The 27,000-nt window shown below is 56.3% G+C and overlaps 1 protein-coding gene and 1 long non-coding RNA gene across 5 annotated transcripts in view; one reads left to right on the forward strand and one right to left on the reverse strand.

Moving 5' to 3' along the window:
- Positions 1-2,738: 2,738 nt before the first annotated feature.
- On the reverse strand, positions 2,739-20,153 carry IRX5 (iroquois homeobox 5). 2 transcript variants are annotated; one of them, XM_045582853.1, is made up of 4 exons: positions 19,573-20,153; positions 18,042-18,447; positions 17,065-17,835; positions 2,739-2,856 (listed from the first exon to the last, which is right to left on the reverse strand). In XM_045582853.1, the coding sequence occupies exons 1-4, from the start codon at positions 19,822-19,824 to the stop codon at positions 2,792-2,794; spliced, it is 1,494 nt and encodes a 497-aa protein (XP_045438809.1). In that variant the 5' UTR covers positions 19,825-20,153; the 3' UTR covers positions 2,739-2,791. The 2 variants fall into 2 exon arrangements, with proteins under 2 accessions (XP_045438809.1, XP_036296657.1); XM_036440764.2 differs by lacking the exon at positions 2,739-2,856 and having other exon boundaries at positions 16,693-17,835.
- Positions 20,154-21,208: 1,055 nt separating this feature from the next.
- Positions 21,209-27,000, forward strand: part of LOC118720623 — a 40,918-nt gene continuing 35,126 nt past the window's right edge. The window contains exon 1 of one of the 3 annotated variants that reach the window (XR_006741884.1): positions 21,209-22,380. This is a non-coding gene — a long non-coding RNA (uncharacterized LOC118720623). The remainder of the gene's footprint in view (positions 22,381-27,000) is intronic. The other 2 variants (XR_004988490.2, XR_006741883.1) reach the window with 2 other exon arrangements.

The following is a 27,000-nucleotide window of genomic DNA, read 5'->3' on the forward strand; positions in this document are numbered from 1 at the left end:
CCAAATGCTTGTTTTGTCTTTTGTCTTCCTCCAGGAGGGCTCATATGATGATATGTTCATCTCCAGCTGAAATATGAACAAGTCCTTCTTCAAAGCCAGGTTGAGGGGGAAGGAGGAGGGGAGAGGGTGGAGAGGAGGAGAGGCAAGATGCAGTGACACTCAGGGCCACTCAACCTCCATCCCCAGAAACCAAACTTAACACGAGTCATTCTCCCACCCGAGTTCTGTTCGATTCAGGTGGAGGACCCGCCCATTACAAAGTCCTCCCACTGAAATAGAAAGGGGGAGGGGGTGTGTATTTTTAAAAATCCATTCATATTTTTTATGATCAAGGGAATGCTAGTTGCTGTAACAAGTAAAACCAAAAATGTATAATGCGTCCAATTCAAGAGAGACTTATTTTTCCCTGATGTCAAGTCCCAAGGAATGCTCCCGATTGAAGGTAGATTTCCTCAAAAGGGTGATTCAGAAACCCAGATTTATTGCCTTGTGCTCCTGTTATCTCTGATAAGGGTTGCCAAGCTGCTGGGTTCATCTGTAACCAATGGTGGGAGAAGGGAGAGTAGGGAAAGCACACTCAATGTCTTAATTGCTGATGCCTGGACATAACAGCCATCACATTCCATTGGCAAGAACTAGTCACATGACCTCCCCCAGAGGGAGGCTGGGAAATGTAGTCCTGGCAGTGGCTTCCCATGGATAACCCAACTACCCTGTTTCCCCAAAAATAAGACAGTGTCTTATATTAATTTTTGCTCCCAAAGATGCACTAGGTCTTATTTTCAGGGGATGTCTTATTTTTCCATGAAGAAGAATACGGTACACATTTATTGTTAAATGAAAATAAAGGAAATTTATTACCTGTATACGGTATGGTAGTACCGTAGTTGTCAACACAAACCAGACAAACTGTGAATCCTACAGTATCAAGAATTTACTCATTTATTCAATGACAATCATGTCATCATCTCTGGAACATCATCATAACAATCCAATTCCTGAATTTCCTGGTGAATTTCTTGTGACTCCATTTCTTTCAGAATCAGTGGACCAAATCTCTCATGTTTAGCCTAGGGGGGCCTTATTTTCGGGGGGATGCCTTATATTTCACTCAGAAGGAAACCTGTAAGTAGGTCTTATTTTCGGAGGATGTCTTATTTTCGGGGAAACATGGTAGTATCCTTAAGTAGTGGAAGCAGGAATCTGGGGTGGGCAGTTAGCCTCTCTGTCGCATACTTGAGCTGTGAGGAGACAGCGGGGGCAGAAGAGAAAGCAGTAGAGTTGAGTCAGTGGGTATGGGTTTGCGTTTCAGAGTCTGGCCATGTCCTGGTGGGTGAGTCACTTCACCTTTCCTCTGAGCCTCCGTTTCCTAATCTGTAAAGTGGAGATCATTCCCAAGGCAAAGAGGTAATAAGGGCGACCCTGTTACTTACTATCAAACCTTCTGCCTGCGGTTGGTTGCTCACTAAGCTTGGGTGGCACAGGAGTATTTTAGGGGAAATGTGGTGTCGGCAGCGATTTCTATGGATTTCGAAAGAACTAGCAACACTGGGCCTGCATTCCTGTGTGGTGAGGATCGGGGAGAGCTGAATGTAGGTAAGGTGTCACTGTGAAGTGCCCTGCCATCCCCGCCACTCCCATGAGGCCTGCGGTGTGCCTGTGGGCGTGGGCTGCCCGGCCCTTGGCGGCAGGAAAGTGCGTCACCTGAGCTGCACCAGCGTCCTATAGGGTAATGGTGATGATGATCGCGTTCAGGCCTCAGGAATGTTTTTGCTTCTACTCTTCTGCTTTCCAAAGAACTTCGTCATTGCCAAGCCTCCGCCCCAGCTGCAGGATCCTGAGCACGGGCCTAATTAACCGATCTAGAAATTGCTTATGAACAATGAAGGCCAATGTAGCTTTTTTTTAGTCATCGATTTTTTTTTTTTTTTAATCTTGGCAGAGCTCTATGTTGTAGCACAACCTTCAGGATCTTGTTAATTGTCCTGAGCTAATGAGTGGGGATTACCGAGGAAGGTTTTCTTCCAGAACGCAGAGCCCTGTGAGCCCAGTAATATGATTAGGAAGTTGGCCTGCTCATGCCAGTGCTGGGAAGGATGCCTGACTTATGCTGCCATTGATTGGCACAGGTGGTGATGGCAGGGGCATGGTTTTGTAGGCGGAGGGTGGTTATCTCTGCCAATGCCCATTTGGATATCATTGGGAAGCATTGGGAAGGCAGGAGATGAACAATCATGGATGCCTTTTAATATCTATTGGATGAAGTTATATATATATATATTAAGTTATATTTTTTATATTTGACTGCTAGGCAAAGCAAGGCAGCACTGGGAGAGGGGAAGAGAGAGAAAAAAGGATAAGAAGGAGGAGGAGGAAGAGGAGGCGAAGGAGAAGGAGGAGGAAGAGGAGGAGAAGGAGGAGGAGGAGGAGAAGTGGGAAGATGAGAAGAAGAATTCTGAGTGTATTATTCAGGATAGACTAAGGCAGTGGTCGGCAAACCACAGCTTGCAAGCCACATGCGGCTCTTTGGCCCCTTGAGTTTTTAGCAAAGGCCAGCTTAGGAGGACCCTAATTAAGTTAATAACAATGTACCTACCTATATAGTTTAAGTTTAAAAAATTTGGCTCTCAAAAGGAATTTCAGTCGTCGTACTGTTGATATTTGGCTCTGCTGACTAATGAGTTTGCCGACCACTGGACTAAGGAATTGGGGTTGTAACAAAGGACCCAGAATCTCAATGGCTTAAAACAACGGAGTTTATTTCTTGCTCACGGTACATCTCCATCGAGGGTCAGCAGGGCTCTCGGCTCCACGTTGTCCTCAGTCTGGGACCCAGGCTGATGGAACCTCCACCATCTGGAACATCATGATGGGAGGGAAAGAGAAAGAGGGGTGAATCGCGCACTGACTTTCAAAGAGCCCACCCAGAATTGACCCAAATCACTTCTACTCGCATTTCATTGGCAGAGGAAGTCACGTGCCACACGCCTTCCTCACATGGCGTGGGAAGTACAATCCCACCACATGCCCAGGAGGGGGACAACTGGGAGGTTTGGGAACAGCCTGCATATCTACCTCTCAGAGATTCCAGGATTCTGGGCCTGGGAAGGATCTGTACTAATTGGGATTACAGAACTAGAAGGTAAAACTCAAACTACTTAAACCAAAGGGAATTTATTGCCTCACCAAAAAACAAAACAAAACCAACACACACACACACACTCACACACAAATCCAGTGGTAGCTCTGTCTTCAGGCAAAAGCTCAATCCAAGGGCTCTACGTCTCTAAGGTCTGGTCCCTTGCCATCGCTCAGCTCTGTTCCCTTCCATGTGGGCTTTGCTCTCGAGTTTCATAGTCCCAGGGTTCAAGTTCAATGGGAAGAGAAGGCCTCTACCTCTCCCCAATGTTAATAACACCTTAGATCTCCATTGTACGGAGCCAAACGGGGTCACGTGCACACTCCTGTACCAATCACTGCATCCAGTGGCAGAGACTGTTGGTCAGGTCTAAATAATATGTCTTGCCCGAGAATCAGAATTGAATTAACTTCATCCAAACCATATGGGTCCAGGAGAGAGGAGGGATGGCTCCTGAGAGAAATGAAGGATGCTGGACCAGAATAAGGGTCCAGGAATAACACACAGATAAAATCACACGTCTACTACAGGATGGCTCTCCAAAGAGATGGGTCCATCCATCTCAGAACTGTGAGTGGACTGAGACAATGTGATTGGGATGGACTGCTCTGAGGCAGAAGAACCAGCCTGGAAAAAGTGCTTTTTGGGGTGTGGGGGGTGTGGTGGGGGGTGACCGTTTAGCCAGTATGACCCCATCAAAATGCCTATGAAGGGTTTTGGGAGACGGGGTCACATCAGAGAATGGGGTCAGGCAGATGAAGAGCTTCAGGTGACTCAGGGAGGAACTGGGGCTTGAATCATTTGGAAGTTCAGCTCCGGTTTAGATCTTCTCCTCCTCTACAGCCTCCTGGCTCCCTGGCCTCTGTCTCCTGGCTGGTGAGGTGAGAGTGTAGGATGGAAAGGTGCAGGGAGAGCCTGGGACAGAAAGGCTGGTTAGAGGCTGGTGTCACAGTCTCAGAGGGAGACAGACTAGGGCCTGGAGGGGAGGGAGGAAGAGCATGCACTTTGGGGCAGGGTTGTGTGAGAGGCACCTCCACACCCCACCTGCATCTGCCTCCTCTCACCAAACTGAGGACCACTGCTTCCTGCAGCATCAGGTGACATTTCAAGCTCTGAGAATAGGCAGTACCTTAATCGACTCGCGGTAGACTGGAGCCATGAATAGCCAGAAAAACAGCAAACGCCTAAAGCAGTGAAGAGCAGCCAGTAATTCTCCCCCTCCCCACCCCCCAGCTCCATCGAGGCCCAGAAGAGGAGAGTCAGACATTCCTAGGTTTATATCCCACTCTGACATCTCTTTACACAAGTAAACCGTTCTGTGCCTTAGTTTTCTCATCTGTCAAATGGGGATAATAGTAGCACCTACTCCATAGGTTGGGTGAAGCTCTTCCGAGATCATGTATGTGAACCCTTTCGTCCAATAGCTGGCATGTACTAAGAGCTCGATAGGGTAGCTGCTATTATTGACAACAAAATAATTATTTAGATACGGTAATATGTTAACCCTTGAACTATGCCATTAGCAGCCGTTAGCAAAGGTGTGGGAATTCTCAAACATCATTTATTTTATCCCCAAGGTGGAGACGTGAGCCTCATGATTCAGAAATATCAGATGGAACAAATTTCATTCCATGCAATTCGAGAAGTTATGAGTTGTCATTCCTCCTGCTTTGAAGATTGCTAATTATAAATTGATAGAAAGATAGATGGACAGATAGATAGCAAATCACAAAAGCTAAACATAGTTTGCCTGTTTGAAGTACTGATGGCTATTTGAAAGAAAGAAGGAAAGAAGGAATGAAAGGAGAGAGAAAGGGAGGGAGGGAGGGAGGAAAGGAAGGAAGAAGGGAGGGAGGGAGGGAGGGAGGGAGGGAGGGAGGGAGGGAGGGAGGGAGGAAGGAAGGAAGGAAGGAAGGAAGGAAGGAAGGAAGGAAGGAAGGAAGGAAAACCTGCTCTCCCTCCACAAGCCCATGCTTGTGTGACAGAAGTCCATGGTATTGCCGATAGGAGTTTTCATGATTCAGCAGATTCGGGAATGAGTGATTGATGTAATTAAAGTTATTGGTAAAGAAAGACTCAGTTACCAAGGAACAGATGAGTCAGCAGAAAGTTTAAGTAATGAAATAATGTTCCAAGAAATGATTCTTAAAATAAGCTTTTTTTTTTTTTTTTTTTAAATTCTAGACATCTTAACTATTGCCGGTCAGCAAAAAGACATAGTGAAGGACTGGGGAAAACATGCTACATGGTGTTGGAAATTCTCAGAGGGTGTCCCTTGTGCTAAGATGAAACCGTATTTATGAAGTAACCATGGTCAGGGCTCAGGGCTTACACTGCGTTGGTGAGCTTGGCTTCCAGGATGTCCTTGAACCCTGACTTTCAGAGAGGCTCCCCTTCTCCCTCACCTCGGGCCCGCGCCCCTCCGTGTAGATTTCTCGGTCGTTTAACGTCTCTCTAACACACTCAGGGTAGGGGAGTGCCGTCAGGATTTGACCTTCCCTCTGCCTGCCCCCAGCGCTGTTTCAAAACGCATATTCTCACGGGCAGACACAGGCAAGGACATTGCCTGGGGGGCCATGCGTTTGTTTGCACTTCACCCAACATGTATTGAAGAGGCAGGGAGCTCCAGGCCGTGGACCCTGTGTTGGTCTATGACTGTGTTAACTGCGGCTCGAGAGCCACATGCGGCTCTTTGGCCCCTTGGGTGTGGCTCTTCCACAAAATACCACGGCCTGGGCGAGTCTATGTTGAAGAAGCGGCGTTAGAAGAAGCTGAAGTTTAAAAAATGTGGCTCTCAAAGAAAATTTCAAATCATTGTATGTTGATATTTGGCTCTGTGGAGTAATGCGTTTGCCGACCACTGGTCTATGAAGACCCACTGTGGCAGCGAGCCGGGCAGGACGGTCAGCTGTAGCCCGTCCACAGATGGCACAGGCTCCGAGGAGAGCAGAGGAGGGGGGGGGGGGGGGAACTCTCAGAAGGATCTATGGTCGTGAGGAGCGGCTGTGTGGGAGGCAGGGGGGGAGAGATCTGCGTGTTTCCAAGCCCTTGTGCTGGCAGCGGTGCCTGCAGGAAGGAAGGTGACTGCAGGAAGGAGGGCGACAGGAGTGGGTCTGGGGCTGAGGTGGGAGGAGGAATGGTGAGGGACATGTTGCCTTAAGAGTTGCTGGTGGTCCTGCCGGCTGGTTGAAACTACCACTTGCAGAAAAATGTCCTTCAAGTTTTGTCACCATTTATTTATTCTGAAAGAAATATTGATTCCGCTACGGTAACGGCGAAACCAGTATCAACCGTCGGAGGCTAAGATGAGTGACTGGAGGGTGGGGTTCAGAGGAGTCCGTTTCGAGGGGCACTGGGCAAAGGGGGGGCCCCAGTCCTTGCAGTCTCCGATCCTAGGGAGGCTTCCCAGACACCCTTACATCTGCTAGGACCTGCCAGCCACTTCCCAGATTAAAAGGGAATGTTTAAAAAAAAAAAAAAAAAGAGTAAGAAAGAAGAAAAAAAAAAATCTGGACAGAGAAACAATTCCACCCACGAAAATAAACCAGCCGACGGTCTTTGCACCACACTCTTCGCGGAGCAAAGAGGTGGTGTTTACTGCAAATGAGCCCTTTTCTCTACGTTGCCACTCATCCCCTCTCCCATGTCATCCAGGAAAACTGGTCCCCGCCAGCCAGGGACCATCTGCAGCGGAGGAGAGTCTTTGGAAAAAAAGAAGGGGAAAAAAAAAAAAAAAAAAAAAAAAAAAAAAAAAAAAAAGCGCCACAGGGTTTGGATTTAGACGCTGGCTACAAATAGAGGCCCAACAGAGCTAACAAACAAACAACGAAAAAAAAACCTTGCGGTTTGGATCCGAAAAAAGAAAGCCTGGGCTGTGACAACTGTGTGGTTAGTCTGATGTCAAACCGCATTAGCTGGGCGGAAGGTGTCTGGGGCTCTGGAGAGGGGAGGGTGTTCGAACCGAGAGCGAGCAGATGTCTCACTCTGCCTGGAAGATGTCAGGATGCTGGTGGGTCCCCGGGGGACAAAGCCACCGGGAGTCTCCCAGAACACAGCCCCGGAGACAGCACAAGCAGGCGAGAGAAGGATGGAGGGGGAAAAGTCAGGCTGAGACACAGAGAAAAGGAAGGAAGGAAGGAAGGAAGGAAGGAAGGAAGGAAGGAAGGAAGGAAGGAAGGAAGGAAGTTAGTTCAAACACATGCCTGAAAGCCCCCTCACTCAGGAACTCCCCTCCAACGCAGCTCTCCGTGGGCTCTGTGAAATGATGGGCCAAGGAGCATTCACTGTGGCTTGCGTTATGGGAGATGGTGGTGGGCAGGCTGGAAATCAACTCCCAACAGGAGAAATGAGCTCCTTTCGAGGAGCAATTATTTAGGGAAGGACAGAGTGTCCCCCCCCCCACCCCCGACAGGGGCGACCGTCCCTGCTCTTCCTGGCCATGGAGTGTCGGGGAGATGTGGCACCTGCCTGGCGTGCCCCTCATCTGCACCTCGCACACAGAGGCACACGGAGGCACACGGAGGCACACGGAACACGGAGGCACACGGAGGCACACGGAGGGAGGCCTGCAGAGGCAGCCCGGCCCGGCCGCCTGCAGGAGGCTAAGATGTTTCTCAGCCCGGCCTAAAAATATCTCCCTTGACAGCCTGTCACGGTGTCTGAGGCGCCACCATTATAAATTCATCCTTCTCTGTGCAGGCGTTTTGTTCCCAGGAGTTCCCTGTTAAGATAGAGATGTCCCGGGGAACTCAGATTGGGCGAGGCGGAGGGAGAGAGCCTGGGAGTCCGGAGACCTGGGTTTGCAAAGGGCCTCTGCCTCTTGGCTCTCCGCCCTGTCAGCCTGGGCGGGTCGTTTGCACTTCCCAAACCTCGGTTTCTCCCCCGGGGGGGGGGGGGGGGAGACAAGAAAGAAGGTATAAAGGAGAGGATGGTCAGAGAGCTCTGAGGCCTCTGGTTCTGAGGGAGGATGTGTTTGCAGTAGGGTTTGCCATGGTTTGACATCTCAGCAAGCACCAGTCACCCCAAAGCCCCTGGGTGCCCAGGCCCCAACCCCTGGTGGCATCCAGAACGACCCTCCTCTTGTCCTGCACACCCAATCCATCAGCAAAGCCTGTTGACTCTACTCTACCTTCAAAACCCAGCTCACATCGGACCACTCCGGCCCACCTCTCTGGCTCCTCGCTGGTCCAGGGCAGCATGACCTGCCCCTGGATTCTCCATCATCCCCCATTGGCCCCTGCTTCTGCTCTTGCCCTCCAAAAGTCTTAGGTCCTCCCCCTTGACCTTAAACCATACATTCGATCCTGACACTCCTCTGAAAACTCTCTTCTCTTCTCTCTCATCATGAAACCCACAGTTTTGCCCAGCCAATGTGGCTCAGTGGTTGAGCATCAACCTATGAACCAGGAGGTCACGGTTCAGTTTCTGGTTGGGTGGGCACATGCAGGCTCAATCCTCACTGAGTGGCGTGTGGGAGGCAGCCAATGGATGATTCTCTGTCATCATTGATGTCTCTCTCTCTCTCCCCCCTCCCTCTCTGAAATCAATAAAAACACATTAAAAAATAAAGATCTCACCAGGATCGAACAGGACCTGTAACCTAGCCTGGGCCTTAGCCCCTCCCACAAATGTCTCCTTGCTGCTGTCTGCACCTGCTCCCACCTCAGGACCTTTGCCTGTGCCATTCCTTCTCCCAGAACCTCCCCCAAATACCTTCGTGGCCCAGTCCCTAATTTTTTCAGGCCTCTGGTCACATGGGTCCTAAGGGTCCCTTCCCAGACAGCCCTGGCAGAAGGAGCACACTCCCTTCTGAGTCCCCCCTCCTTCCTTTTCCTCCCGCACTCATCACCTGGTCCCCAGGAGAAGCCATTATCACACTCCGTTAGCCTTCCCTCTCTCCTCTAAAGGTAAGTAAGCCTCAGGGCGGGGCAGGGTGGGGCAGGACAGGGCAGCGGCTTTGCTTTGTTTATCTCTGCACTGGGGGGCACCTGGAACCCTGCATCTGGGGTACCCTAGGTGCTCCATCCGTGTACGAGGGAGTTGGGGAAAGGAGCAGTTCAAGTGGAACTGTGCTAACTGGAGGCCAGCCTCAGCGTTCCACCGGAAAGGCCCATGCCAGGGCCTCTCCTGGGCTCTGAGTCCTCAGAGCCGCATGTGCTGGGCCAATGGTCGGCAAACTGCGGCTCTCGAGCCACCTGCGGCTCTTTGGCCCCTTGAGCTTTTAGCAAAGGCTAGCTTAGGAGGACCCTAATTAAGTTAACAACAAGGCACCTACCTATAATACATAGTTTACGTTTAAGAAAACGTGGCTCTCCAAAGAAATTTCAATCGTTGTGCTGTTGGTATCTGGCTCTGTGGACTTATGAGTTTGCTGAGCAGAACACTGTGCTAAGGAGTCACTGGTAGAGCGATTGTTGGGAGAACTGGGAGGGCCTGTGAGGGCAGGGGGCAGGGGGGAGGGGGGAGGGGGAAGGGGGAGGGCGGACGGGGGGAAAGGGGAGCAGGTAGGTAAAGAATCCCGGCTAAATCTATCCGTTCCCAAGGCTGCAGGTTCTTGACCAGAGGAAGTAGCTCAAAGGCCCCTGTGGACAGATTCTAAAAGCCGGGAACCTGCGGACAAAGGGCGGGTTCTAAGGAGGAGGAGCTCTGAACGGCCCTGGGGACGAACCTGAAACTCAATCCTGTCCCCAGTCAGGTCCAGCCGGCTCCTCAACGTTCAACCCCGATCCGGTCACACTCTTGTCTCCCTGCCTTTCCAAGCTCCCCAGGGTACCCCCAGACCGAGCCCCAGGGAGGGGTGCATGGCCAGAAGAGGTGGGGAAGAGGAGGCCCGGGCTAGTGTCTCATTGAAGGGACGTTTTAGGACAACACAGCCCCAGTAACTGCACTGAACAACTCCATGCCACCTGCTAGAATCCTCACAAAAAACAGGGCTCCTCTTACAGAGGAAGCCCCTGGGGTTCAGAGGGGTTGCTGGATCTGACGAAGACGCACAGCAGCGTCCTAAGTTGCAGAGGGAGGACTGAGCCACGGGGGCCCAGACCAGTAAGCCACAACGGAGGTCTCCCTCTCCACACTGACTGTGCTGCCCGGGTCACACTGGGAGCCCTGCTTTCCCTGAGTCTGAGGCCCCCAAAGAGGCCCTGTTCCTCCCCTCAGCCTCACCCCCTCCTCTCTCTGGGCCTGCACCCTCAGGAGCCCTGGCCTCCCCCAGGCTGAGCCGCCCGCCCGCAGGGGGCGATGGAGGCACAGCTAGAACCTGGAGCCTCGTCGGAATCAGAAAGCAGCTCAAGTCCAGGAAAGCGTCCAGGGCAGCCTTCGCGGGTTCTAGGACAGACAAACCCGGTGGGCGCTCAGCCTGGGGAGAGGCCAAACCCCTTTGTGCTGAGCGCCGCCCCCAGGCCACCACCGGCCCGAACCCGAGCCCGCCAGCCCGTGTGTGAGGAGCGGCGGCCATCCATTCATTAATCATCATTTTATGCCTCATCAAGCCCCCTCCAAGCCCCTCCATGGGAGTTACACAAATTAGCTCCTGAAAAGACAGTGATTCCAGCTTAGCGAGGTAAGTGCTTTCTGATGGGCTGGGCGCACGGAGCCCTCCTGACAAGCCAATCCATCAGCGCGGGAGACGGGGCGGCCCCGCTGCACCCCGCCCCGCCGGCCCCGCCCCCCGCACCCCCCCCCCCCCCGCCGCCGGCCTGGGGGGCTCCTGGGCGAGGGTCTCCGCCCACTGTGCCCGCTCCTCTGCACCCATCCCGGGCTGTTCCCTGCGGCCTCTTGCCCTCACCCACATCACCTTGCGCCCCAGCTCTTCTGAGCAGAAGAGAAACTTTTGGGGAAAACCGAGGCCCCAGATCTGGGGACACACCTGGGGGTGGCGGGGCAGGGCGCGCAGGCGCTGAAGTTCCGGACTCCAGCCCCCCACCCCGGGGAGGACCGCATCCGGAAGCCCTTTCTCCTCCCAAAGCCTGGAAGTTGGGGTTCGCAGACACCTGGAAGTTGGGGTTCGCAGACACCTGGAAGTTGGGGTTCGCAGACACCCTAAAATTACATGCAAGGGCTGTGTGAATACTGCGTGCATTATCGGGGGAAGGGCACCATCCGGGGCGTGGTTTCCAGCCCGCTCTCAGAGAAATCTCAGGCTCCACTGAAGGCCATGGGGGGACAGAGGAGGGTCCTTCCGTCTCCAGGGCGGCTTCCCAGGTCCTTGCTGCACAGGGGGTACGAGCCTCGTCTTTTTTATGGCACGCTCATCTTTTTCTCAAAATAATAATAATAATAATAAATAAATGCCATCCGGGGTAAAAACGGGGGCCTTCCAGCAGTGGGCCGGCAGGGCTGGCTCTTGCGCTGGGTAAGAACGGAGGGGCACAGGCCGGAGAATGTGGTTAGGGGCGAGGTGCGCGCAAGCCCGAAGCCCACACGCCGCGCCGTCTCATGTCCAGTCCCGGTGCCCAGAGGGCCCGCGGGGACCTCCCGGAGGGCAGGGCCCGGGCACAGCAGGCGGATGCCAGGCCGCGGCTCCAGCCGAGAAGGCGGCCGGGAGCCGCAGCGCCGCGCCGTCGTTGGCCGCCCGCCCGCCCTCCGCTCCACCGGCGCCGCGCGCCTCCGAAGAGAAAAGTCCGCAAACCAAACGGGGAGCCGTTTATCTCTTTCATCTGGGGGTCTGATCCAATTAAATAAATGCGCATTTACATCTGCGTCCATCAGGCGGAGGCGCTGGAGGCCCTGGGTTTGCTTGGAGCAAAGAGAACCTGGTTTCCCCGGGAAACGTGGCCTTCAGGGCCGCGCCGGGGCGGGCCGCAGGCACCGGGCGCTGACAACGAGCGCGGCCTGGCCGGCGGCCTGGGGGGTGGGGGGTGGGGGCTGGGGCTGGGGCCTGCGGTCCACGGGAGGCCAGAGACCCCCCTACAGCCCCCCCCCCCCAGGGGCAGGCCAGAGCAAGGGGTGCAGCCAGAGCCATCAACACCCCCCCCCCCCCCCGTTATCCACAACCTGGGCCACACCATGTGCTGCGACCCAACTCGCACTGAGCGCTCCAAGGAAAGGAGCCCCGCTCCAGCCGGGTCACCGAGGGGGACCCGCGGGGTGGGGCTCCGGGCAGTCCCGCGGGGATTTAGCCCAGTCCGGGCGGCCAGATGCTGGTCAGGCCCGCGTTTCCTCCTGTTTGGTGGCCGGTGGCCCAGTGGTGAGGGATGGGAAGAGACCAGCAGAAGGCGCGCTCGCCTTTCCCCACAATATCCCTGAAGGGATGGGGGGGGGCAGTTGGTTCTACCCTATTGCGCTTTGGGAAGGGCCCTAGGTCCGGGACCCCCACATAAGTACCTCCTACCTCGCCTCCTTAAAGGTTCTTTTGAAACAGGAGGGGTTGAAGCATTGGAGGGAATTTTTTTGTTTGTTTGCTTTTTGTTTTGTTTTGGTTTGGTTTTTCCTACAGATGGCCAACCCACAGTCCAAAAGTCAGAACCGGTCTCGGCCTTGGGGGCCAGGTTGCAAGGCAGACCTCAGCTATGCTGAACCGCGCAGGAGACCAAACTGTGCGGGGCTCCCCCAGAGCCCGGGCCAGCAGACACTCCAGTGCAGGCACCCCAAGGGGCGTGGGAGCCCCCTGGGACCCCGACTGGCAAGGATGCGCACAGCCCTAGCCCCCCACCCTCGGGGCCTGTTTCTCAGTAGCTTCCCGCCTGTTTGTGCAGGCGGTGCCTGAGTCGCGGTGGCCATCTGCAGGATTCAAATGCTCTCCGATGTGTAAGCGGGTCCCGGGCCCCGGGCAGAAGCGAAGGAGGTGGTGGAGCGGTTCGCGTTGGACCCGCTCGGGGTTCCGAGCTCAGGCCCAGCTGCGGGTGGGGGTGCCCGGCCGGCCGGCCTCGCAGGGTTCCTCCTCTGTCGGCCGCGCGGCGCCGAGGGGCCGGCAGGCGGCGCCCTTTCTCAGCGGCAGCCGCGCCCGGCTGTCTCCCCGGAGCGGAGCGCAATCACGTTCCTTTCACTTTGGGCGCCTCGCGGAGCGCCCTTCCCGGCTTCTGCCCAGCTGGCAGCTCTTTGCAGGGGCGTGGGGGTGGGTGGAGGGAGAAAGGGGAGCCGAAAGACACAGCCCGCATTGAAATTGCACGCAGGACGACCCCCCCCTGCCCACTCCCACCTCCCGCGCCCCGAGAGTCACACACTTCGCCGGGAATGAGCGGCCCTAGCGCTTTGCAAACTAGGAGGCCTCCATGCAGGCCCCGCACCCAGCCCAGGGAGCGTGTCAGGCCCTGGCCCTGCGAGGCGAGCAAGGAGCTGGGGAGGGAAAGGCCCCCTCCACGGCCTCTCCTCAATGCCCTGTTAGGCGTCCTCATCGCCAAGTCCCAGGAACGGATTCCTCCTGGCACCGAGGGTGAAGGAAGGAACCCACCCGGTCCCCCGTGGGGCTCTGCCTCTGGGGGGTGGGGGATGGACTGCATAGAACCAACTCGGTGATCCCCCCATGGTTTCAATTGCCAGGGATCCAGGGCCTCCTGGTTCCTAAGTGCCAACCTCGGCTCGCCTTGGAGGGCTGGTGCCAGTGCAGCCGAGCGCAGGTGGCAAAGGCGTTCCAAGCCCCAGCACGGAGGTGTCCCAGCCGCTGTCTCGCTCCACTTCCTGGAACTCACCCCAGGCCAGGCCAGGCCCCAGGACTCACCCCATCCCAGGCCCGGGAACCCACCCCAGGCCAGGCTGGCACCGCCGGCGGTTTTCCTCCCTCTCCTCCAAGGCGCATTGCCTTGCGCTAGGCCGGAGGGCCCCGCAGACAAGCAACTCCTTCTGGGTTCAGCGCCCGAGGCGCTTTCTCCATGCCCACACCTCCATCTGCCCGGCAGGCCGCCCCCAAACGGCGAGGACCCCAGACATCCGCGACACCGCCACTGGCCACCGAAAACCCGGCTCCGCGAAGGAGAAACCCGTCAACTTCATAGGAGACGAAGTGACGCAAAGAAAACCGCAGACCCCGCAGAGGCAGAGGCCGGGGCGGGGGGATGCGGGGAGCAGCGGAGACGCGGGCACCAGCCTTCCAGCTCCCCTTTAGTTCTGTTCCCCAGCCGCGGGGTCCCCGAGCGCCACCCCGTCGAGGAGAAGCGCCGAGGGGATCCCCAGGGTGCGGCTCCTGTCCCTAGGCAGACCTGCGGGTGTTGGCCCCGCATCCCCCCCCCCAACCCCTGCAACCAGGCTTGGGAAGGCCCCGCGCCATGCCATTTCCATATCCCTGGGAACACAGGAGGCCTGTAATTTTCTCTAAAAAATAAAAAACAAAAATCACCAGTCCGGGTGTCTGTCGGGCCGGGGGTGTCTGTGGGGCCAGGGCTTCCCAAACCGGGCAGAACCGAGGTCGTCCTGAAACTCCCTCTCTCTCTCCCAAGAGAGGAGGACCGGCCTATTCTTCTGACTTTTTGAGAAAAACACAAGGTGACTCCTGGGGATGCATAATCAACAGGGCGAGAAAGCGGATTGTGAGCCGGGCAGCAGGGGGCAGCGGGGGGAGGGGGCCCGGGCACGAGGGCGGGGGCAGGGGGGAGGAGGAGGAGGAGGAGGAGGGCAAGTCATCTCTGGAATTCAATTGTTTAAAAAAAATCATTTATAATTAAAGGGACAAAATAAAATACGATCGCCTCATGCATATTTAATCGCGCACACTCCCAGCTTTGAAACCATTTTTTTTCCCTGCGTGAATTTTCTCACTCATTTAAAATCTGAAGCCGACCGCTGTTCCAGGGGAGTGGGGGGGAGGGGGGGACGGGGGAGGTAGGGGAGAAACACATTTGGAGAAAGCTTTCAAACTCTTTTAAGTTAGGAAGAGCTAAAGGAGCTCCGTGGCTGCTTCAACAACCACCACCAAACCAAACCAAAAAAAAAAAAAAAAAAAAAATCCCCAGCACGAATCAAAACTCCGATGAAAGTGGGGGGCGGGGGGGGTGTGTTTCAAAAAGCGAGTCGAGATGAGAAAAGCCAGCAATGCAAACCAGCGCACCCCTGACGTAACCTAATTAAGCCGGTGTTATGTGCACACACATTCTGTCTACACTCGGGCAGGAGTTTCAGAGAGCACGTTCATTCTCCTCGCTGGAGGTGTGTGTTGTTTTGTTTTGTTTTGTTTTGTTTTGTTTCTCCTTCCAGCAAACCCTCCCCTCCCCCCCGATCGCTGAGAATTTCCCACGAAGCGAAACACGTCCGCGGTTGCGCACGTCCGCGCGCGAAATGGAGACGCGAGCACCGACCACGGGGCCGCGTCTCCTTTCTGTTGGGGGATCGCGTCGCATCCCGACCTTTCCCACGCTGCGGGGGGAGATGCGGGATGAAGAAGAGACTGTCACAACCTCAGAAAATACTCCCAGAGCTGTGGGAACTCTTGAACCCCAGATAGAAACGTGCTAAAGCGATGACAACAAGCCGGGCGGAGGCAATCCTAATGGAGGAGGCGCGTTCCCTCCAACTGGGAAGGCCACTTGCACAAAACGGGGGGGGGGGGGGGAGCGGGGGCGGCCCCACGGCAGGGGTGAGGGCGGGGGCGGCGAGGGCTTCTCTGGATCCTTTACGGTCCCCCCTCTCCTCCCGCAAGCCCCTGTGGCGCCCCCTCCCCCCACTTCTGCCCACTCTCCAATCCCTCCTGCAAAGGGCAGGCTTGAAATTCAGGACAAGTGTGACACCTACCTGTGAGAGGGGGGAACCGTCCCCTGGCCGGCCCCGCGGCCCCAGCCCCCCCGAGACTGCACCGGGGGATCATCCCCCACCACCTACCCTCCATACCATCCACACTAGGACGCTGACTAATTTGATCAAACCCAAAGAAGAGACCAATGGCCAATTTGGAAGGGGGGAACGCAGACAAGGGACATGGGCAGGCCTTCTCCTTGGCACCCCCTAACGCTCCCCGCCCGCAGTAGCCCGCAGCACCTTTGAAATAGTAATAAGGGCTAAATCCGGCATAAAATCGAACTCATTAGCAAAGTTCACCAGCTGATTGCTTTGCATAAAACACGACACTGATTGGAAGTAATCAGGTTAAGCCAGGGAGCTCTGGCTGGTGCTTGCCTCCAGCTGAGGTTGCCATCCTCTCTCCCTTCTGGGCATACACTTGGGTCTCTATCCTCCTTCCTCCAGCTTCAGATCTCCCCCAAACCTGCCTTGGGCGGGGCCATGCTCTCCAGGGCTTGCAGCCCCAGATGAAGGAACCTTTCCCTCCCCACTTGGAAAGAAAAAAAAAGTTGCAGTTTGCACCTTGGAGTCCAAGGTGGATGGACAGCGTGTCAAGGCTTCTAAAAAGCAACCGAGGCTCAGATTATGGTAAAATCTCTTTTAATTAAATACTTTGCATTTTACAAAGGCGGCTGCGGTTCCTTTTACTTTTTTAAATCTAAGCGTATAACCTGATTCCTTTCTGTAATAATACTTTAGCTCATACCCAGAAGAAAAAATCAATAGGTGTAAAAAAATTAAATTAAACTTGTCTTTTTAAACTATGAAACAGGTTATTTTTTTTGGAGGGGGGAGGGACACAAATGTATATATACTTATATTACAAAAAAAACATTAGATGCCTGTAGAGGTGTCTGAATTTCATAATTTACTTCAAAGATATTGAATTATCCATTTAAATACAAAATGCTACATTAAATATACAGAATACGATTTAATACAAACCCTTTAACTTTTCTTTTCGGTGGGTTAAGACCTGTGTGTGTGTGTGTGTGTGTGTGTGTGTGTGTGTGGAGATGTTTACATTTTTATGTCATCCATCTCCATGAACTATAAACTTTTTAATAGGAGGGGGTCGTTTTCTCTCTCTTGCGGATGGAAAAATAACTGCCAAGGCCATGTTTTGTTTCTGTTTTGTTTTGTTGTTTTGTTTTGTTTTTAAATAAATTAGGAAAGTCCGGGAAGGGACCGACGCAGCCCGCGCTAAATGTCGGACATACCTTTCTTCAGTTCATAGGGAGAGTCTTTGCTCAGGTCTAGCTGGGACTGGCTCCGCAGCAATATTTTCGGATCTTTAGCCAAAGCGTCCGCCCGATTCAACACCGCCTGGTTTAATCCATTGAAAGGCGAGCCCGGGCCGGTGGTGGTCGCGGGGCCTGGCCCGGGCCCGGGGTGATGGCCGTGGTGGTGGAGGTGTCCGAAGGAGCCATAGTTCGTGTAGCCGGGGTAGAAGGGCGCCGCCGTGTAGTACAGGGGCCGGGACAGCACCGTCCCGCCCGGGAAGGGGCACTGCGCCGCCGAGGGCGAGCGCGCCGGGGGCGCCGGGGCCGGCGAGGCGCGGCTGGCGGCGGCGATGGGCCCGGCGCACGGTGGGCACGGAGAGCTCTCGCCCCCGCCGCCGCCCCCGTCCTTGACCTTGTCCGAGGAGGTCGCGATCTCTGCCAGGGACCACAGTTTGGGCTTGGCGAGCACCGCCTGGGGCGGCGGGGGCGGCGGCGGGGAGTGGATGACCGAGGGCCCGGGCGGCAGTTCCCCGGCGGCTGGGTGCGCGCCTGCGGCCGGGGCGCCCGGAGGATAGTGGGGACCCTGGTCCTCGGCGGAGGGCCCGCTGGGGCGCGGGGGCCCGGGCAGCGCGTCCAGGCGGCCCTCGGAGGGCGGCTCCTTAAAATCCGAGTCGCTGAGGCTGCCCTCGGTGGTCTCCTGGCCGGCGGGGCTGGCAGGGCCCTGCAGCCGCTCGCAGCCCGCGGCCGCCGCCTTCGGCTCAGCTCCTCCTGAGGGCGAAACGCAGGCCGTGAGCCGCCTGGAGGCCTCCGAGCAGAGGGGATGGGGAGAAGGAGTGGGGAGAGACATCGCAGCCGCCAAGCAAAGATCCAACCCAACCCCCGGGCCCTGGGAGCCCCTTCTCCACCCCCACCCCCCACCTTGCGCCTTTTCCATGCGGTTCCTCTGGCTCCACGCGCCCCTTGAGCTCACCCACCTGCGTCGGGGCCCGCGGGGTCGCCCCGGTCCTCGGGCTTCTGCGGCTCGTCCTCGTCGTTCTTCTCCAGGTCGATGTTCTCCTCCTCCTCCTCGTCCTCGCTCCGGTTCCGCGGCGTCCACGTCATCTTGTTCTCCTTCTTGAGGCGCCGGCGCGCGTTGGCGAACCAGGTGGACACCTGGGTGAGCGTCATCTTGGTGATGATGGCCAGCATGATCTTCTCGCCCTTGGTGGGGTAGGGGTTCTTGCGGTGCTCGTTGAGCCAGGCCTTGAGCGTGGCCGTGGCGTCCCGCGTGGCGTTCTTGCGGTACGCGGGGTCCCCGTACGGGTAGGAGCCCAGGGGCGCGGCGTAGGGGTGGTACCCCAAGGAGCCCGCCATGCCCGGCGCGTGGTCGTAGGGAGAGCCCTGCGAGGGAACAGGCAAGGGAGAGGAGGTGAGAGGGGGGCCAGGGTCCTCAATGCCACCTGGGGGACCCAAGCACACTGTCCCCCCGCGCCCCGGGGTCTGCGGGTGGCGGCCGGGGCCCAAACTCTGGCTTCCGCCGCCGGTGGGCACGGAGCTCAGGGCGCACCCCTTCCCCCTCCTCGGAGCCCAGCGGGAGCGCCAACTCCGGAGCCCGCCGGTTCCTAGTGGGCGTCTGAAGCCACCGGGGCCTCGGCCCGAACCCTGCAGGGCCCCGGGGGCCGACCCCGTTGGTCCCCGGTGAGCGGATCCGACCCCCGCGGCCAGGCCTCCGCCCAGAGCGGTCCGGCGGCGGCGGCCACTCTCCGCCTCCAGCCCGGGTGGCTGCACTGCGAAGGCGCCGGGCGGGAGAGCGGGGGAAGGAAAAGCATTTATTTTCCTCTCCCCCAAAAAGGCGATCGAAAAGCGGAGGCTGGCGAGGCAGGCACTCCGCTCCCCCACCTCCCCAAAAACACGGCCCCCGAACCGGAGCGGCGGGCTCTCCGGGAAGCGCCCCGGGCCGGCCCAGAAATCCCGGGTGCACCGCAGCGCGCGGCCGCCGGCTCCTCAGAAACCTAACGCGTCCCAATCGGATTGCGGAGATGGGATTACGGATTTGCCACATTTCGGAGGAGGACTAATGAGAGGCGAAGCCAGACACATTTACATGCACTTAGCATGCTTTCCGTTCCGATGCCGGGTCTATTTTTCTCTCTGGATCTAGTTTTTCCCAAAATTGCAAAACTTAAAAAAAAATAAATTAAAAAAAAATGCACATGGCAGGGCGGCCCGGAGCTCCCGTGTGTACCCACGGCTGCTCTTTTTCGTGGCCAGCGACCTCTCTCCTCCTCCCCAAACGCTTTGGGCCAGCGAGGCGGTCCGAGCGAGCGAGACCCGGGGCTCTCCGCTCCCAGCGGCGACTCCGGGAGCCCGAGGCCCGCGCGAGCCCAGGGAGACAATCGCCCAAGTTTGGCCGGGGCGGCGCGGAGGCTGGGCGGGGGGCGCCGAGCCCTGGGTCCCCGCAGCCCCCGCCGCCCGGCCCCGGCGGCCCTCGCCCGCCCGCCCGCCCGGCCCCGGCGGCTCACTCACCACGTAGGAGGAGAAGGCGGCGGCGGCGGCCGCGGCGGGGTCGGCGGCGCCGTACTGGAGGTGCGAGCTGTAGCCCGGCGAGGGCGCCGAGAACGCCGTGGAGCCGGCGTAGGGCGAGAACGCGGAGCCCGACGACGAGCGGCCCAGCTCATCCGTGCGGGGCCCCGACAGGACGCCGGCGCTGTACGCGGGGCACGAGTAGAGCGCCAGCGAGGCGGACGGCTGGTACAAGTAGCCCTGCGGGTAGGACATGGCCACGCGCGGGCATGGGGCGCGCCGCGCCGCGGCCGCCAACGAGCCGGCGGCGCCCTGCGAGGGCGAGCGGGCGGGCGGGCGCCTGGCCTCCGGCTGGCTGGCCGCCCCTGCCGGGCCGCCGCTCCGCTCCTCCGGCCCCGCTGGCTTCCGAGCGCCGGTTCTCGGCGCCTCCTCCTCCTCCTCCTCCTCCTCCTCGGTGGCTTCCCGCGCGCCTCCGACTGCGGCCGCCGAGCCCGCTCCCGTGCGCGCCTCTCTGCGCCCCGGCTGGGCTTCGCCCCCTCCCTTGCTGCTTTCTCTCCCTCTCCCTCCCCCTCTCTCTCTCTCTCTTTTTTTTTTACCCCCTCCTCTCTCCCTCTCTTTGCACCGGGGGGCTCCGCTTTTGGCTCCGCGAAGGTCCTGCCAAGATGCTAAGTTGGAAATTGAGGATCCTGACGCCTTGTGCGCGCCCCGAAGCTCCTCCTTCCCGGGGTGTAGCCGGCGGTTGGACTGGCAGGAGCCTCTGGGCGGCCGCAGCCAACCCGGCCGCCGGGCGCGCCTCGCCCTCGCCCTCTGCCTCCTCCCCGGCTCCCTCTCTCGCTCGTTGGCGCGCCCCCTCGCCCCTCCCTCCCGCCCGCCTCTCCGCCCTCCTCTCGGTCTCCCCCTCCCTCCCTCCCTCCCTTCCCTGGTCTCTCTGCCCCCTCCCCTCCCCTCCTCCGCCCTCACCCCCACCCCGCCTCGCTCGCTCTCAGACTCTCGAGCGCCAGCCCCAGGATGACAATCACATCCCAGGCGCGCCGCCCATCTCTCCCAACTTTCCTCTTCGGCCGAGTCCGGGCGCCGAGGCGAAGCCGAAGAAGCCCCGCGGACCCCGGTGGCGGGCCTGGCCGCCCCAAAGTACAAAGGGACCCAGGCGGAGGAGGGCGAGGGCGCAGCGGCGGCGTGCTGGCTCTCTCCCTCCCGGAGTTAGCGGATTTCTTGGATCGCCGTCCCGCCGCCTCCCCTGGCTTCTTTCTCCCACAAGGCAGGGGCCCGAGGACGAGCTGGAGTTTCGGAATGAAGGTCCCTGGGAGAGTGAGTGCCACGAGTGCCCCCGTCGGGGCAGAGAGAGTCCGGGGGGAGACTGTCCTTTGGCTGCAGCAGCAGCAGCAGCAGGTGGGCCAGAGCCGAGCCTTGGGCATCTGCACCGAGTCGACCCGCTTTTGCTTCCACCAGCTCCCTGACAGGCTTCGAGGGAGAAGACACTGTGGGGCCTGGAACGAGGGTGTGTGTGTGGGAGGGGGGGGGTAGGCAGTGAGCAAGAGCAGGTCTCCGGACCCCTCCTCTCCTCCTCCCCTATCTGTTGGGAGCCTCGCTGTTTCGATCTGGACACTCCTCCCCCCCCACCCCCCTTGCAGTTCGCCCTGCCTGCCGAGGAGGCCGGTGGTGTGGTGGTGGTGGAGGATGAGGGGTCCCCTTTCCCCTCCGAATGCACTGGCACCCTCACCCCCGCCCAAGCGCCACTGTAAACACTCCACAGAGCGCAGTGCCCAACCCAACCCCTGTTTGCTCAGCGAGGCGCTGGCCAGGCAAACACACACCACTGAGTCACAGACAGAGTGAGCCCCGGCCCACCACGGCCGGCCACGCAGCCCGAGTGCAGAACACACGCCGCAGGTCTCTCCTCCGCCCCGCGCCGCCGCCACGAGCCGCGGACGCGCTGGGTCTCAGGGGCAGACAGGGGCGCTGGCGAACCAGGACAGGGGAGGGCGCACGGGTGGGCACTCCGCTGGCGCTCAGTCTATCGGGGGATTTGTGCGCTTTTATTAATGGGGTCACACGCAAGCCGAAGCACGACTAGACACACACAGTGTCCCGTGATGACTTGGACGGGCGAGAAACAGATCTTGGGCTCCGCCGGCCCCTGGCACTGGAGCTGGTTGCGCGACAACGCGCACGCGCGCCGACTCCGACTCCTCCCCCTCCGCCGGCTTCCCAGGCTCCGCCCCTCCAGCGGCTATTCTCGGGACCCCAGCGATCCCCGCGGCCCCGCCTCTCCCTGCCGTCACCTCTGATTGGACGCCGGCCCGCATTGACTCCGCCCCCCCAAGGTCCTGGGCCCGCCTCCCTGCGAGTCAGGGCGCCGGGGGGCGGGGCGTCGGCGCGCTATTGTCATGGAGACGGGAAGCCGGTGGCAGCGGCGGCGGCGGCCCGGCCCGCGGCGCAGAGGTGGCCGCGAGCCAGCCGGGGCCGAGCGAGGCCGCGCGGCCGGCCGGACCGCCGGACGGGAAGGGAGCGCGGGCCCGGCCAGCGGCGGCCGCCGGGCAGCCAAGGCGCGGGGGTCCTCCTGGGCGCGGCGGGGCCGGGGTGCTCGCAGCGTCCCCGCCCCGTTCCCTTCGCTGCTCCCGCCTCTCGCGGCCCCGCCGCCGCGCAGCGCCCCGCCCCCGCCCCCGGCTCCGCCCGCCGCCAGCTCAGCCCCTCGCGGTGCTAACGGTCGGGAGCGGCCCTGCCTAGCGGCCCGCGCGCGCCGCCCGCCGGGGGCTCCCGGCGGCCACGAGGGAGCGTCCGCGGCCCGCGCTCCCGCGACGAGACTCTGAGGTGAGCCCTGCGCCCCGGTCCCACCGGCCGGCCCCCGGCCTTGTCGCTCCTCCCGGCTTTCCCGCATCTCCAGCCGCCGCGTCCGCGTCCGCGTCCCCTCGTGAACCGGACAGACCCGTGGGCAGGGCCTCCCCAGGTGCCCCGGACCCCGGGCGCGGGGGCGCGCGCGCGCGTGTGTGTCCCCCTCTGTCCACGCGCGCGCGGCAGCTTCACCCTCTGGGCTGGGGACCAGGTCGCTGATTTCCGAAATGGGGCCCCCGGAGGTGTGTGCCACCCGAGCATCCGAGCCCTGCCCCGCAGACACCCCCATCCCACCATCCTCACCCCCGGGCCGCCCCCCATCCCCACCTCCACCCCCGCCGCGTCCCCCGCTCTTCCTTCCTCCACCGCCTTCTCTCCTGTGGCCGGAGAGAGGATCGGAGAGATGGGGGGCCCTTTGGAAGGTGTGGCTCTGCTGCTGCGCCTGTCACCTCCCTCCGGGTCCATCTGAGGCTCCTGCTGAAGGGCAGACGTCTCTATTTGCTGCTTCCTTTGCGCCGGGATGGCCGGGCGCGCTGGCCGCGCACACAGACCTGTGCTCACACCGCAAAGGGAGGGGGGAAATCAGGTCATTCATTAGCAGGCGGGACTCCAGTGGCCAGGGGCAGCGGGTTTTTTCTGTTTTCCCGTGAAAGCGTTCAGGTTTGGACCGGTAAAAAAAAAAAAAAAAAAAAAGCGAGGTTTTAAACTTTTTATCTTGGTGGTGGTGACCTCCCTCTCCTCCTCCTCCTCCTCCTCTCCTTCTTTCCTCCCCCCCTTCCTTCCCGTTTCCCCCCTTTTTTATTCATTGGGTTGGTTTGTTTGTTTGTTTGTTTTCCATTTGGGAGCAGATGACTTGTTAGCAGTCTTGTCCCTGGGCTGATGCTCCTGAAGCTTTCTGCCCCTTATTTCAGGTTACCAAGGCAACCCATTCCCCTTTTTGGGGGGGAATAGGGGGGACGGTTGGGAGGTGGACTTGCTTTTGCATTTTATCTTCTTCTGAACATTCTCACTTGGACCAGGGGATAGGTCTGTCCTCACGGTCCTTCCTGTCGGACTTCACATGTCCTCATTAAGTAAAGCTATCCGAGGGGTTTCTCGGGGGGTGTCGCGTCTGCACGGGTCCCAGTTCTGCCCAACCCTTGGCACTGAAAGCGTTGGCAGTCGGACCCACACAGTTGCCCTGGGAAGACTGGGGCCGCCCGGCTGAGCTGGCTCTTCCAGTTTCTGGCTGCAGAGCTGTCATTGTGTAAATCAAGTGCAAAAGAGGTTATTCCTGTTTATGGAGCGTAATCGGTGTTTACAGTGAAAACTTTAAAGACTCGTAAAAGCAGGTCTGCCTTCCTGTGAAGGTCTCATCCTTCTTGTGGGAGACACGCGGCACCCACAGGAGGAGAGGCAGCAGATTGCTTCTGTCGTATCACTGGGCTGTTTTTGGAGTGTACTTAAAGGATTATGATTGATAAGGCTGTCCTGCCGGGAGAATGTTGACACAGGTGTGCGTGGTTATCTTAATTAAGATCCTGAGAAAATGTTGCCTAAAATGGTGACATAAGAAGGGCGGCATGTATCTTTTTTTTTTTTTTTTTTTTTTTTTTGGTACAGTTTTTTGCTCTGGGAGAATTTAATTGCGCTTGAAACCTGTCTCGGAGCTTCCAGATTGTGCGAGCACTTTGGCAGTGGAAGTTTGAGAGAGAGAAACGATCGTTTCATGTTAAGTGTTCTGGCACGTACTCGCAGGACTTGTGGCTTTTTGGCAGAGCCTTTGTCGCGTTCTTTGTGCTCTATCTTGGTGGAATGATGGTTGCTAATTTAGAAAGAAAGGCACAGAGCACTCTATTAAGCAAATGCTTATGAGTGTTGGGAATAAATCTGCAGAGGAAGGCATGCTGGAGGTGCAGAAACAGAAATAAAAAGGTAACTAGATGAGACATTTATGCCACTTGCTTATTTGGAAAACATTCTCCCGGAATGCTTCATTGATCTAAAACAATTACTGTTTTCATATCATCAGGCAGCTAGGTACATTGCTTATGGAATGCCTTATTTTTATTTCCAGAAATAGAAAAAAAAAGACCTGTTTTATTTTTTCCCAAAACATTGTTCTTATAAATTTGAATTGGTGAGCAATCGAAGAGAGTGCATGTAGGCTCCTAATAGTTTACGGATCCGAATCATAACCTGGGTGACCAGTCAATTAATATTAACCGTCCTCAACTTCAAATCTCTGAATGCAAAAAACAATAGCCAAGACGGATGCTGTTGATCATATTACCCTTGGCTTACCCGGCACCTAATACCCTTCCACATAAGTATTGCATTAAGATTTCCCCCTCTCTTTGTAGATCACGATTTCCAGGAAGCCGGCTGTCCATCATTGTGTATATAAGACGTGTGAGTGTTTTTCTTTAATATTCAAACTCACCGTAGAGAGAGGAAATGAAAGTGGAGGAGGGAGGCCCTCGGCGTGTATGATCCGAGAAGCCAGGTGTAGAGTCACAGCTCGTTGCTGACTCCAGGGGCAATTAGCTGGCTAGAATTACACGGTACACTGAAATCAAAGAAAGACTTATTTAGATTTGTTTGCTGAAATTCCAATAGGAGCATCCATTTTTTTGAAGATAATTGCTTTCATTGAGCCCACACCTCCCCTATCAGAATTTCTTTTTCTGGCAGCTAAGAGCTGCCTCTGTGAGCGCTTTTCCATGTTATTTTAAAGTTGGATATGCCGAGTTAAAAGAAATGGAACAGGAATATGAACTCATTACTTACCATTCATTTTAACTAACAACACAAACAATCACTAATGTATGTTTACATCGTAGGGATCTTAAGAAAAATTTAAATGTCCTCTAGACGGTAGCATTCAAGTAAATGAAGTCATTTAATTCTGAGTGAATTATAGGTTATGAAGACAGTATTATATTTTGGGGGGAGGTCATGCTTTAACTCTGACATAGCACAGCCTGTTTTGTGCGGTAATGTCTGGATGGCTTTGTATATTTCCCTTCACTTTCTACATCGGGTTGACTTTTGCATTTTAAACATCTTTTTTGTGTGTGATCAGTAGCTGTCTCCTAGGTTAGAATCATTCCTAATAGAATAGCAATTGATGCAACTCTAAGGAAGATGTAACATCTTGCAATTATTTTGTCCTTATTCAATAATGATCCTGGTTGGCTTTCATCACTCTTCTGATGTGTGTGATTCTTAGGACTTATTTCTACACAAATCTGCAGTCTTTTTATTGCCGGCGTAAACCTAACCACCAATTCAGCTTGGCAAATTAACTTAGAGGCTTCCGAATTGAAAACGGCTATATTCTAATGCAGTTTGAGTCTAAGTCTTTATTAGTAAGGATGCACTTAACATCTGTTCCAGAGGAGGGAATGTAATTTTCCACCGCGGTTGTCATTGACGCAATTCGTTTTCCCAGCCTTTTCTGGCTGATGCTGTCCCACACCTCATAGGGCCTTGGCTTGTTTACTTGTCATCATACAGAGTGATACGTTGGAGAAAACAGATTAGATATTCACGTTTAATATCCCCAAAGTGCTTAACCGGTCTTCTGTGTTTCCCTAAACAGAGTCATTTCCATCTTCTGTGCGGGCGCTAAGTAGGATGCTTCCAAAATGCAGGTGGATGTGTTCAGCTCAGCTGGCTTCTGAGCCCCCGGGCCCCTCCAGACCCTGGCTGCACTTTGTCCCCCCATCCTCCTCCAGTGAGAGTCTCCACACAGGGCGCTGTGTGTGTGCAGCAAAGCCCAGATAGCATCAGTGTTGGTTTTACCAAAGTATTTATGTTGCTAATAGAGACGAAGTACAGGATGTCACTCGAGGCCTTTGGTTATATAATTTTATTAATGCATTCAACCAAGGTTCAGCAAGTAGAACATTTTTTTTGCTTCATGGAAATCCGCTGAATAATTTATTTTTAATGATGTAGGGAAATTTATAAACTCAGTGCTTTTCATACAAATGGAGACTAATGCTATATTTTAGAATAATAGGATTATAATAGAAAGGAAATACACTGATTCACCAAATTGCAGTTTGGGTTTTTTTTGTTGTTGTTTGTTTTGTTTTTTTTAAATATTATTTTCAGTACCCAGTTCTTTTCAGAATAAATTTAGTGGGAGTATCAGCCAGCTCCAGTCTTGAGGCCAAACTCTTTAAAATGACAAAGAGTACACAGTTATGTGTAAAATGTCATTCCCCCCCTCCCCCCAATCAAAATAGGGGCTGCTGGATACAAGGAGGTGAGAAAAGCAATGAGGAAAAAATATTTTGCAAACTATTTGTGTTGTACAGTGAGGAGAGCAAGGAACTGGATTTAGTGATAAGGAACATTTGTTAAGTAAAAAGAGGTGCTTGTGTGACCAGAAAGAAAAAAAAAGCAAAAAAAAAAAAGAAGCTAATTTTACAGAAGGCTCTACAGTTAGCGGAGCCCGCAACAGAACAAATGGCTCTCTGTGAAGACTTTCAAAGGCACGAAAGTGATTTTCCACGTAACACAAAGTAACATATAATTGCGCTTAAATAACACACTTGTGAAGCCCTATCGCTGATTAGGCCTTAAGGAGATGGGGTTTCAGGTCTGACC

The sequence above is a fragment of the Pipistrellus kuhlii genome, unplaced genomic scaffold (genome assembly GCF_014108245.1).
Source record: "Pipistrellus kuhlii isolate mPipKuh1 unplaced genomic scaffold, mPipKuh1.p scaffold_m20_p_17, whole genome shotgun sequence".
Lineage (NCBI taxonomy): Eukaryota > Metazoa > Chordata > Mammalia > Chiroptera > Vespertilionidae > Pipistrellus > Pipistrellus kuhlii.

What these genes read in the sequence shown, in the direction of transcription:
- IRX5 (XM_045582853.1), bottom strand. Translation starts at nt 19,824, where the DNA reads ATGTCCTACCCGCAGGGCTACTTGTACCAGCCGTCCGCCTCGCTGGCG. An exon ending in CCGCCTTCTCCTCCTACGTG is followed by an intron (nt 18,448 to 19,572) that starts GTGAGTGAGCCG and finishes GTTCCCTCGCAG; the next exon opens with GGCTCTCCCTACGACCACGC. An exon ending in CCCCGCGGGCCCCGACGCAG is followed by an intron (nt 17,836 to 18,041) that starts GTGGGTGAGCTC and finishes TTTCGCCCTCAG; the next exon opens with GAGGAGCTGAGCCGAAGGCG.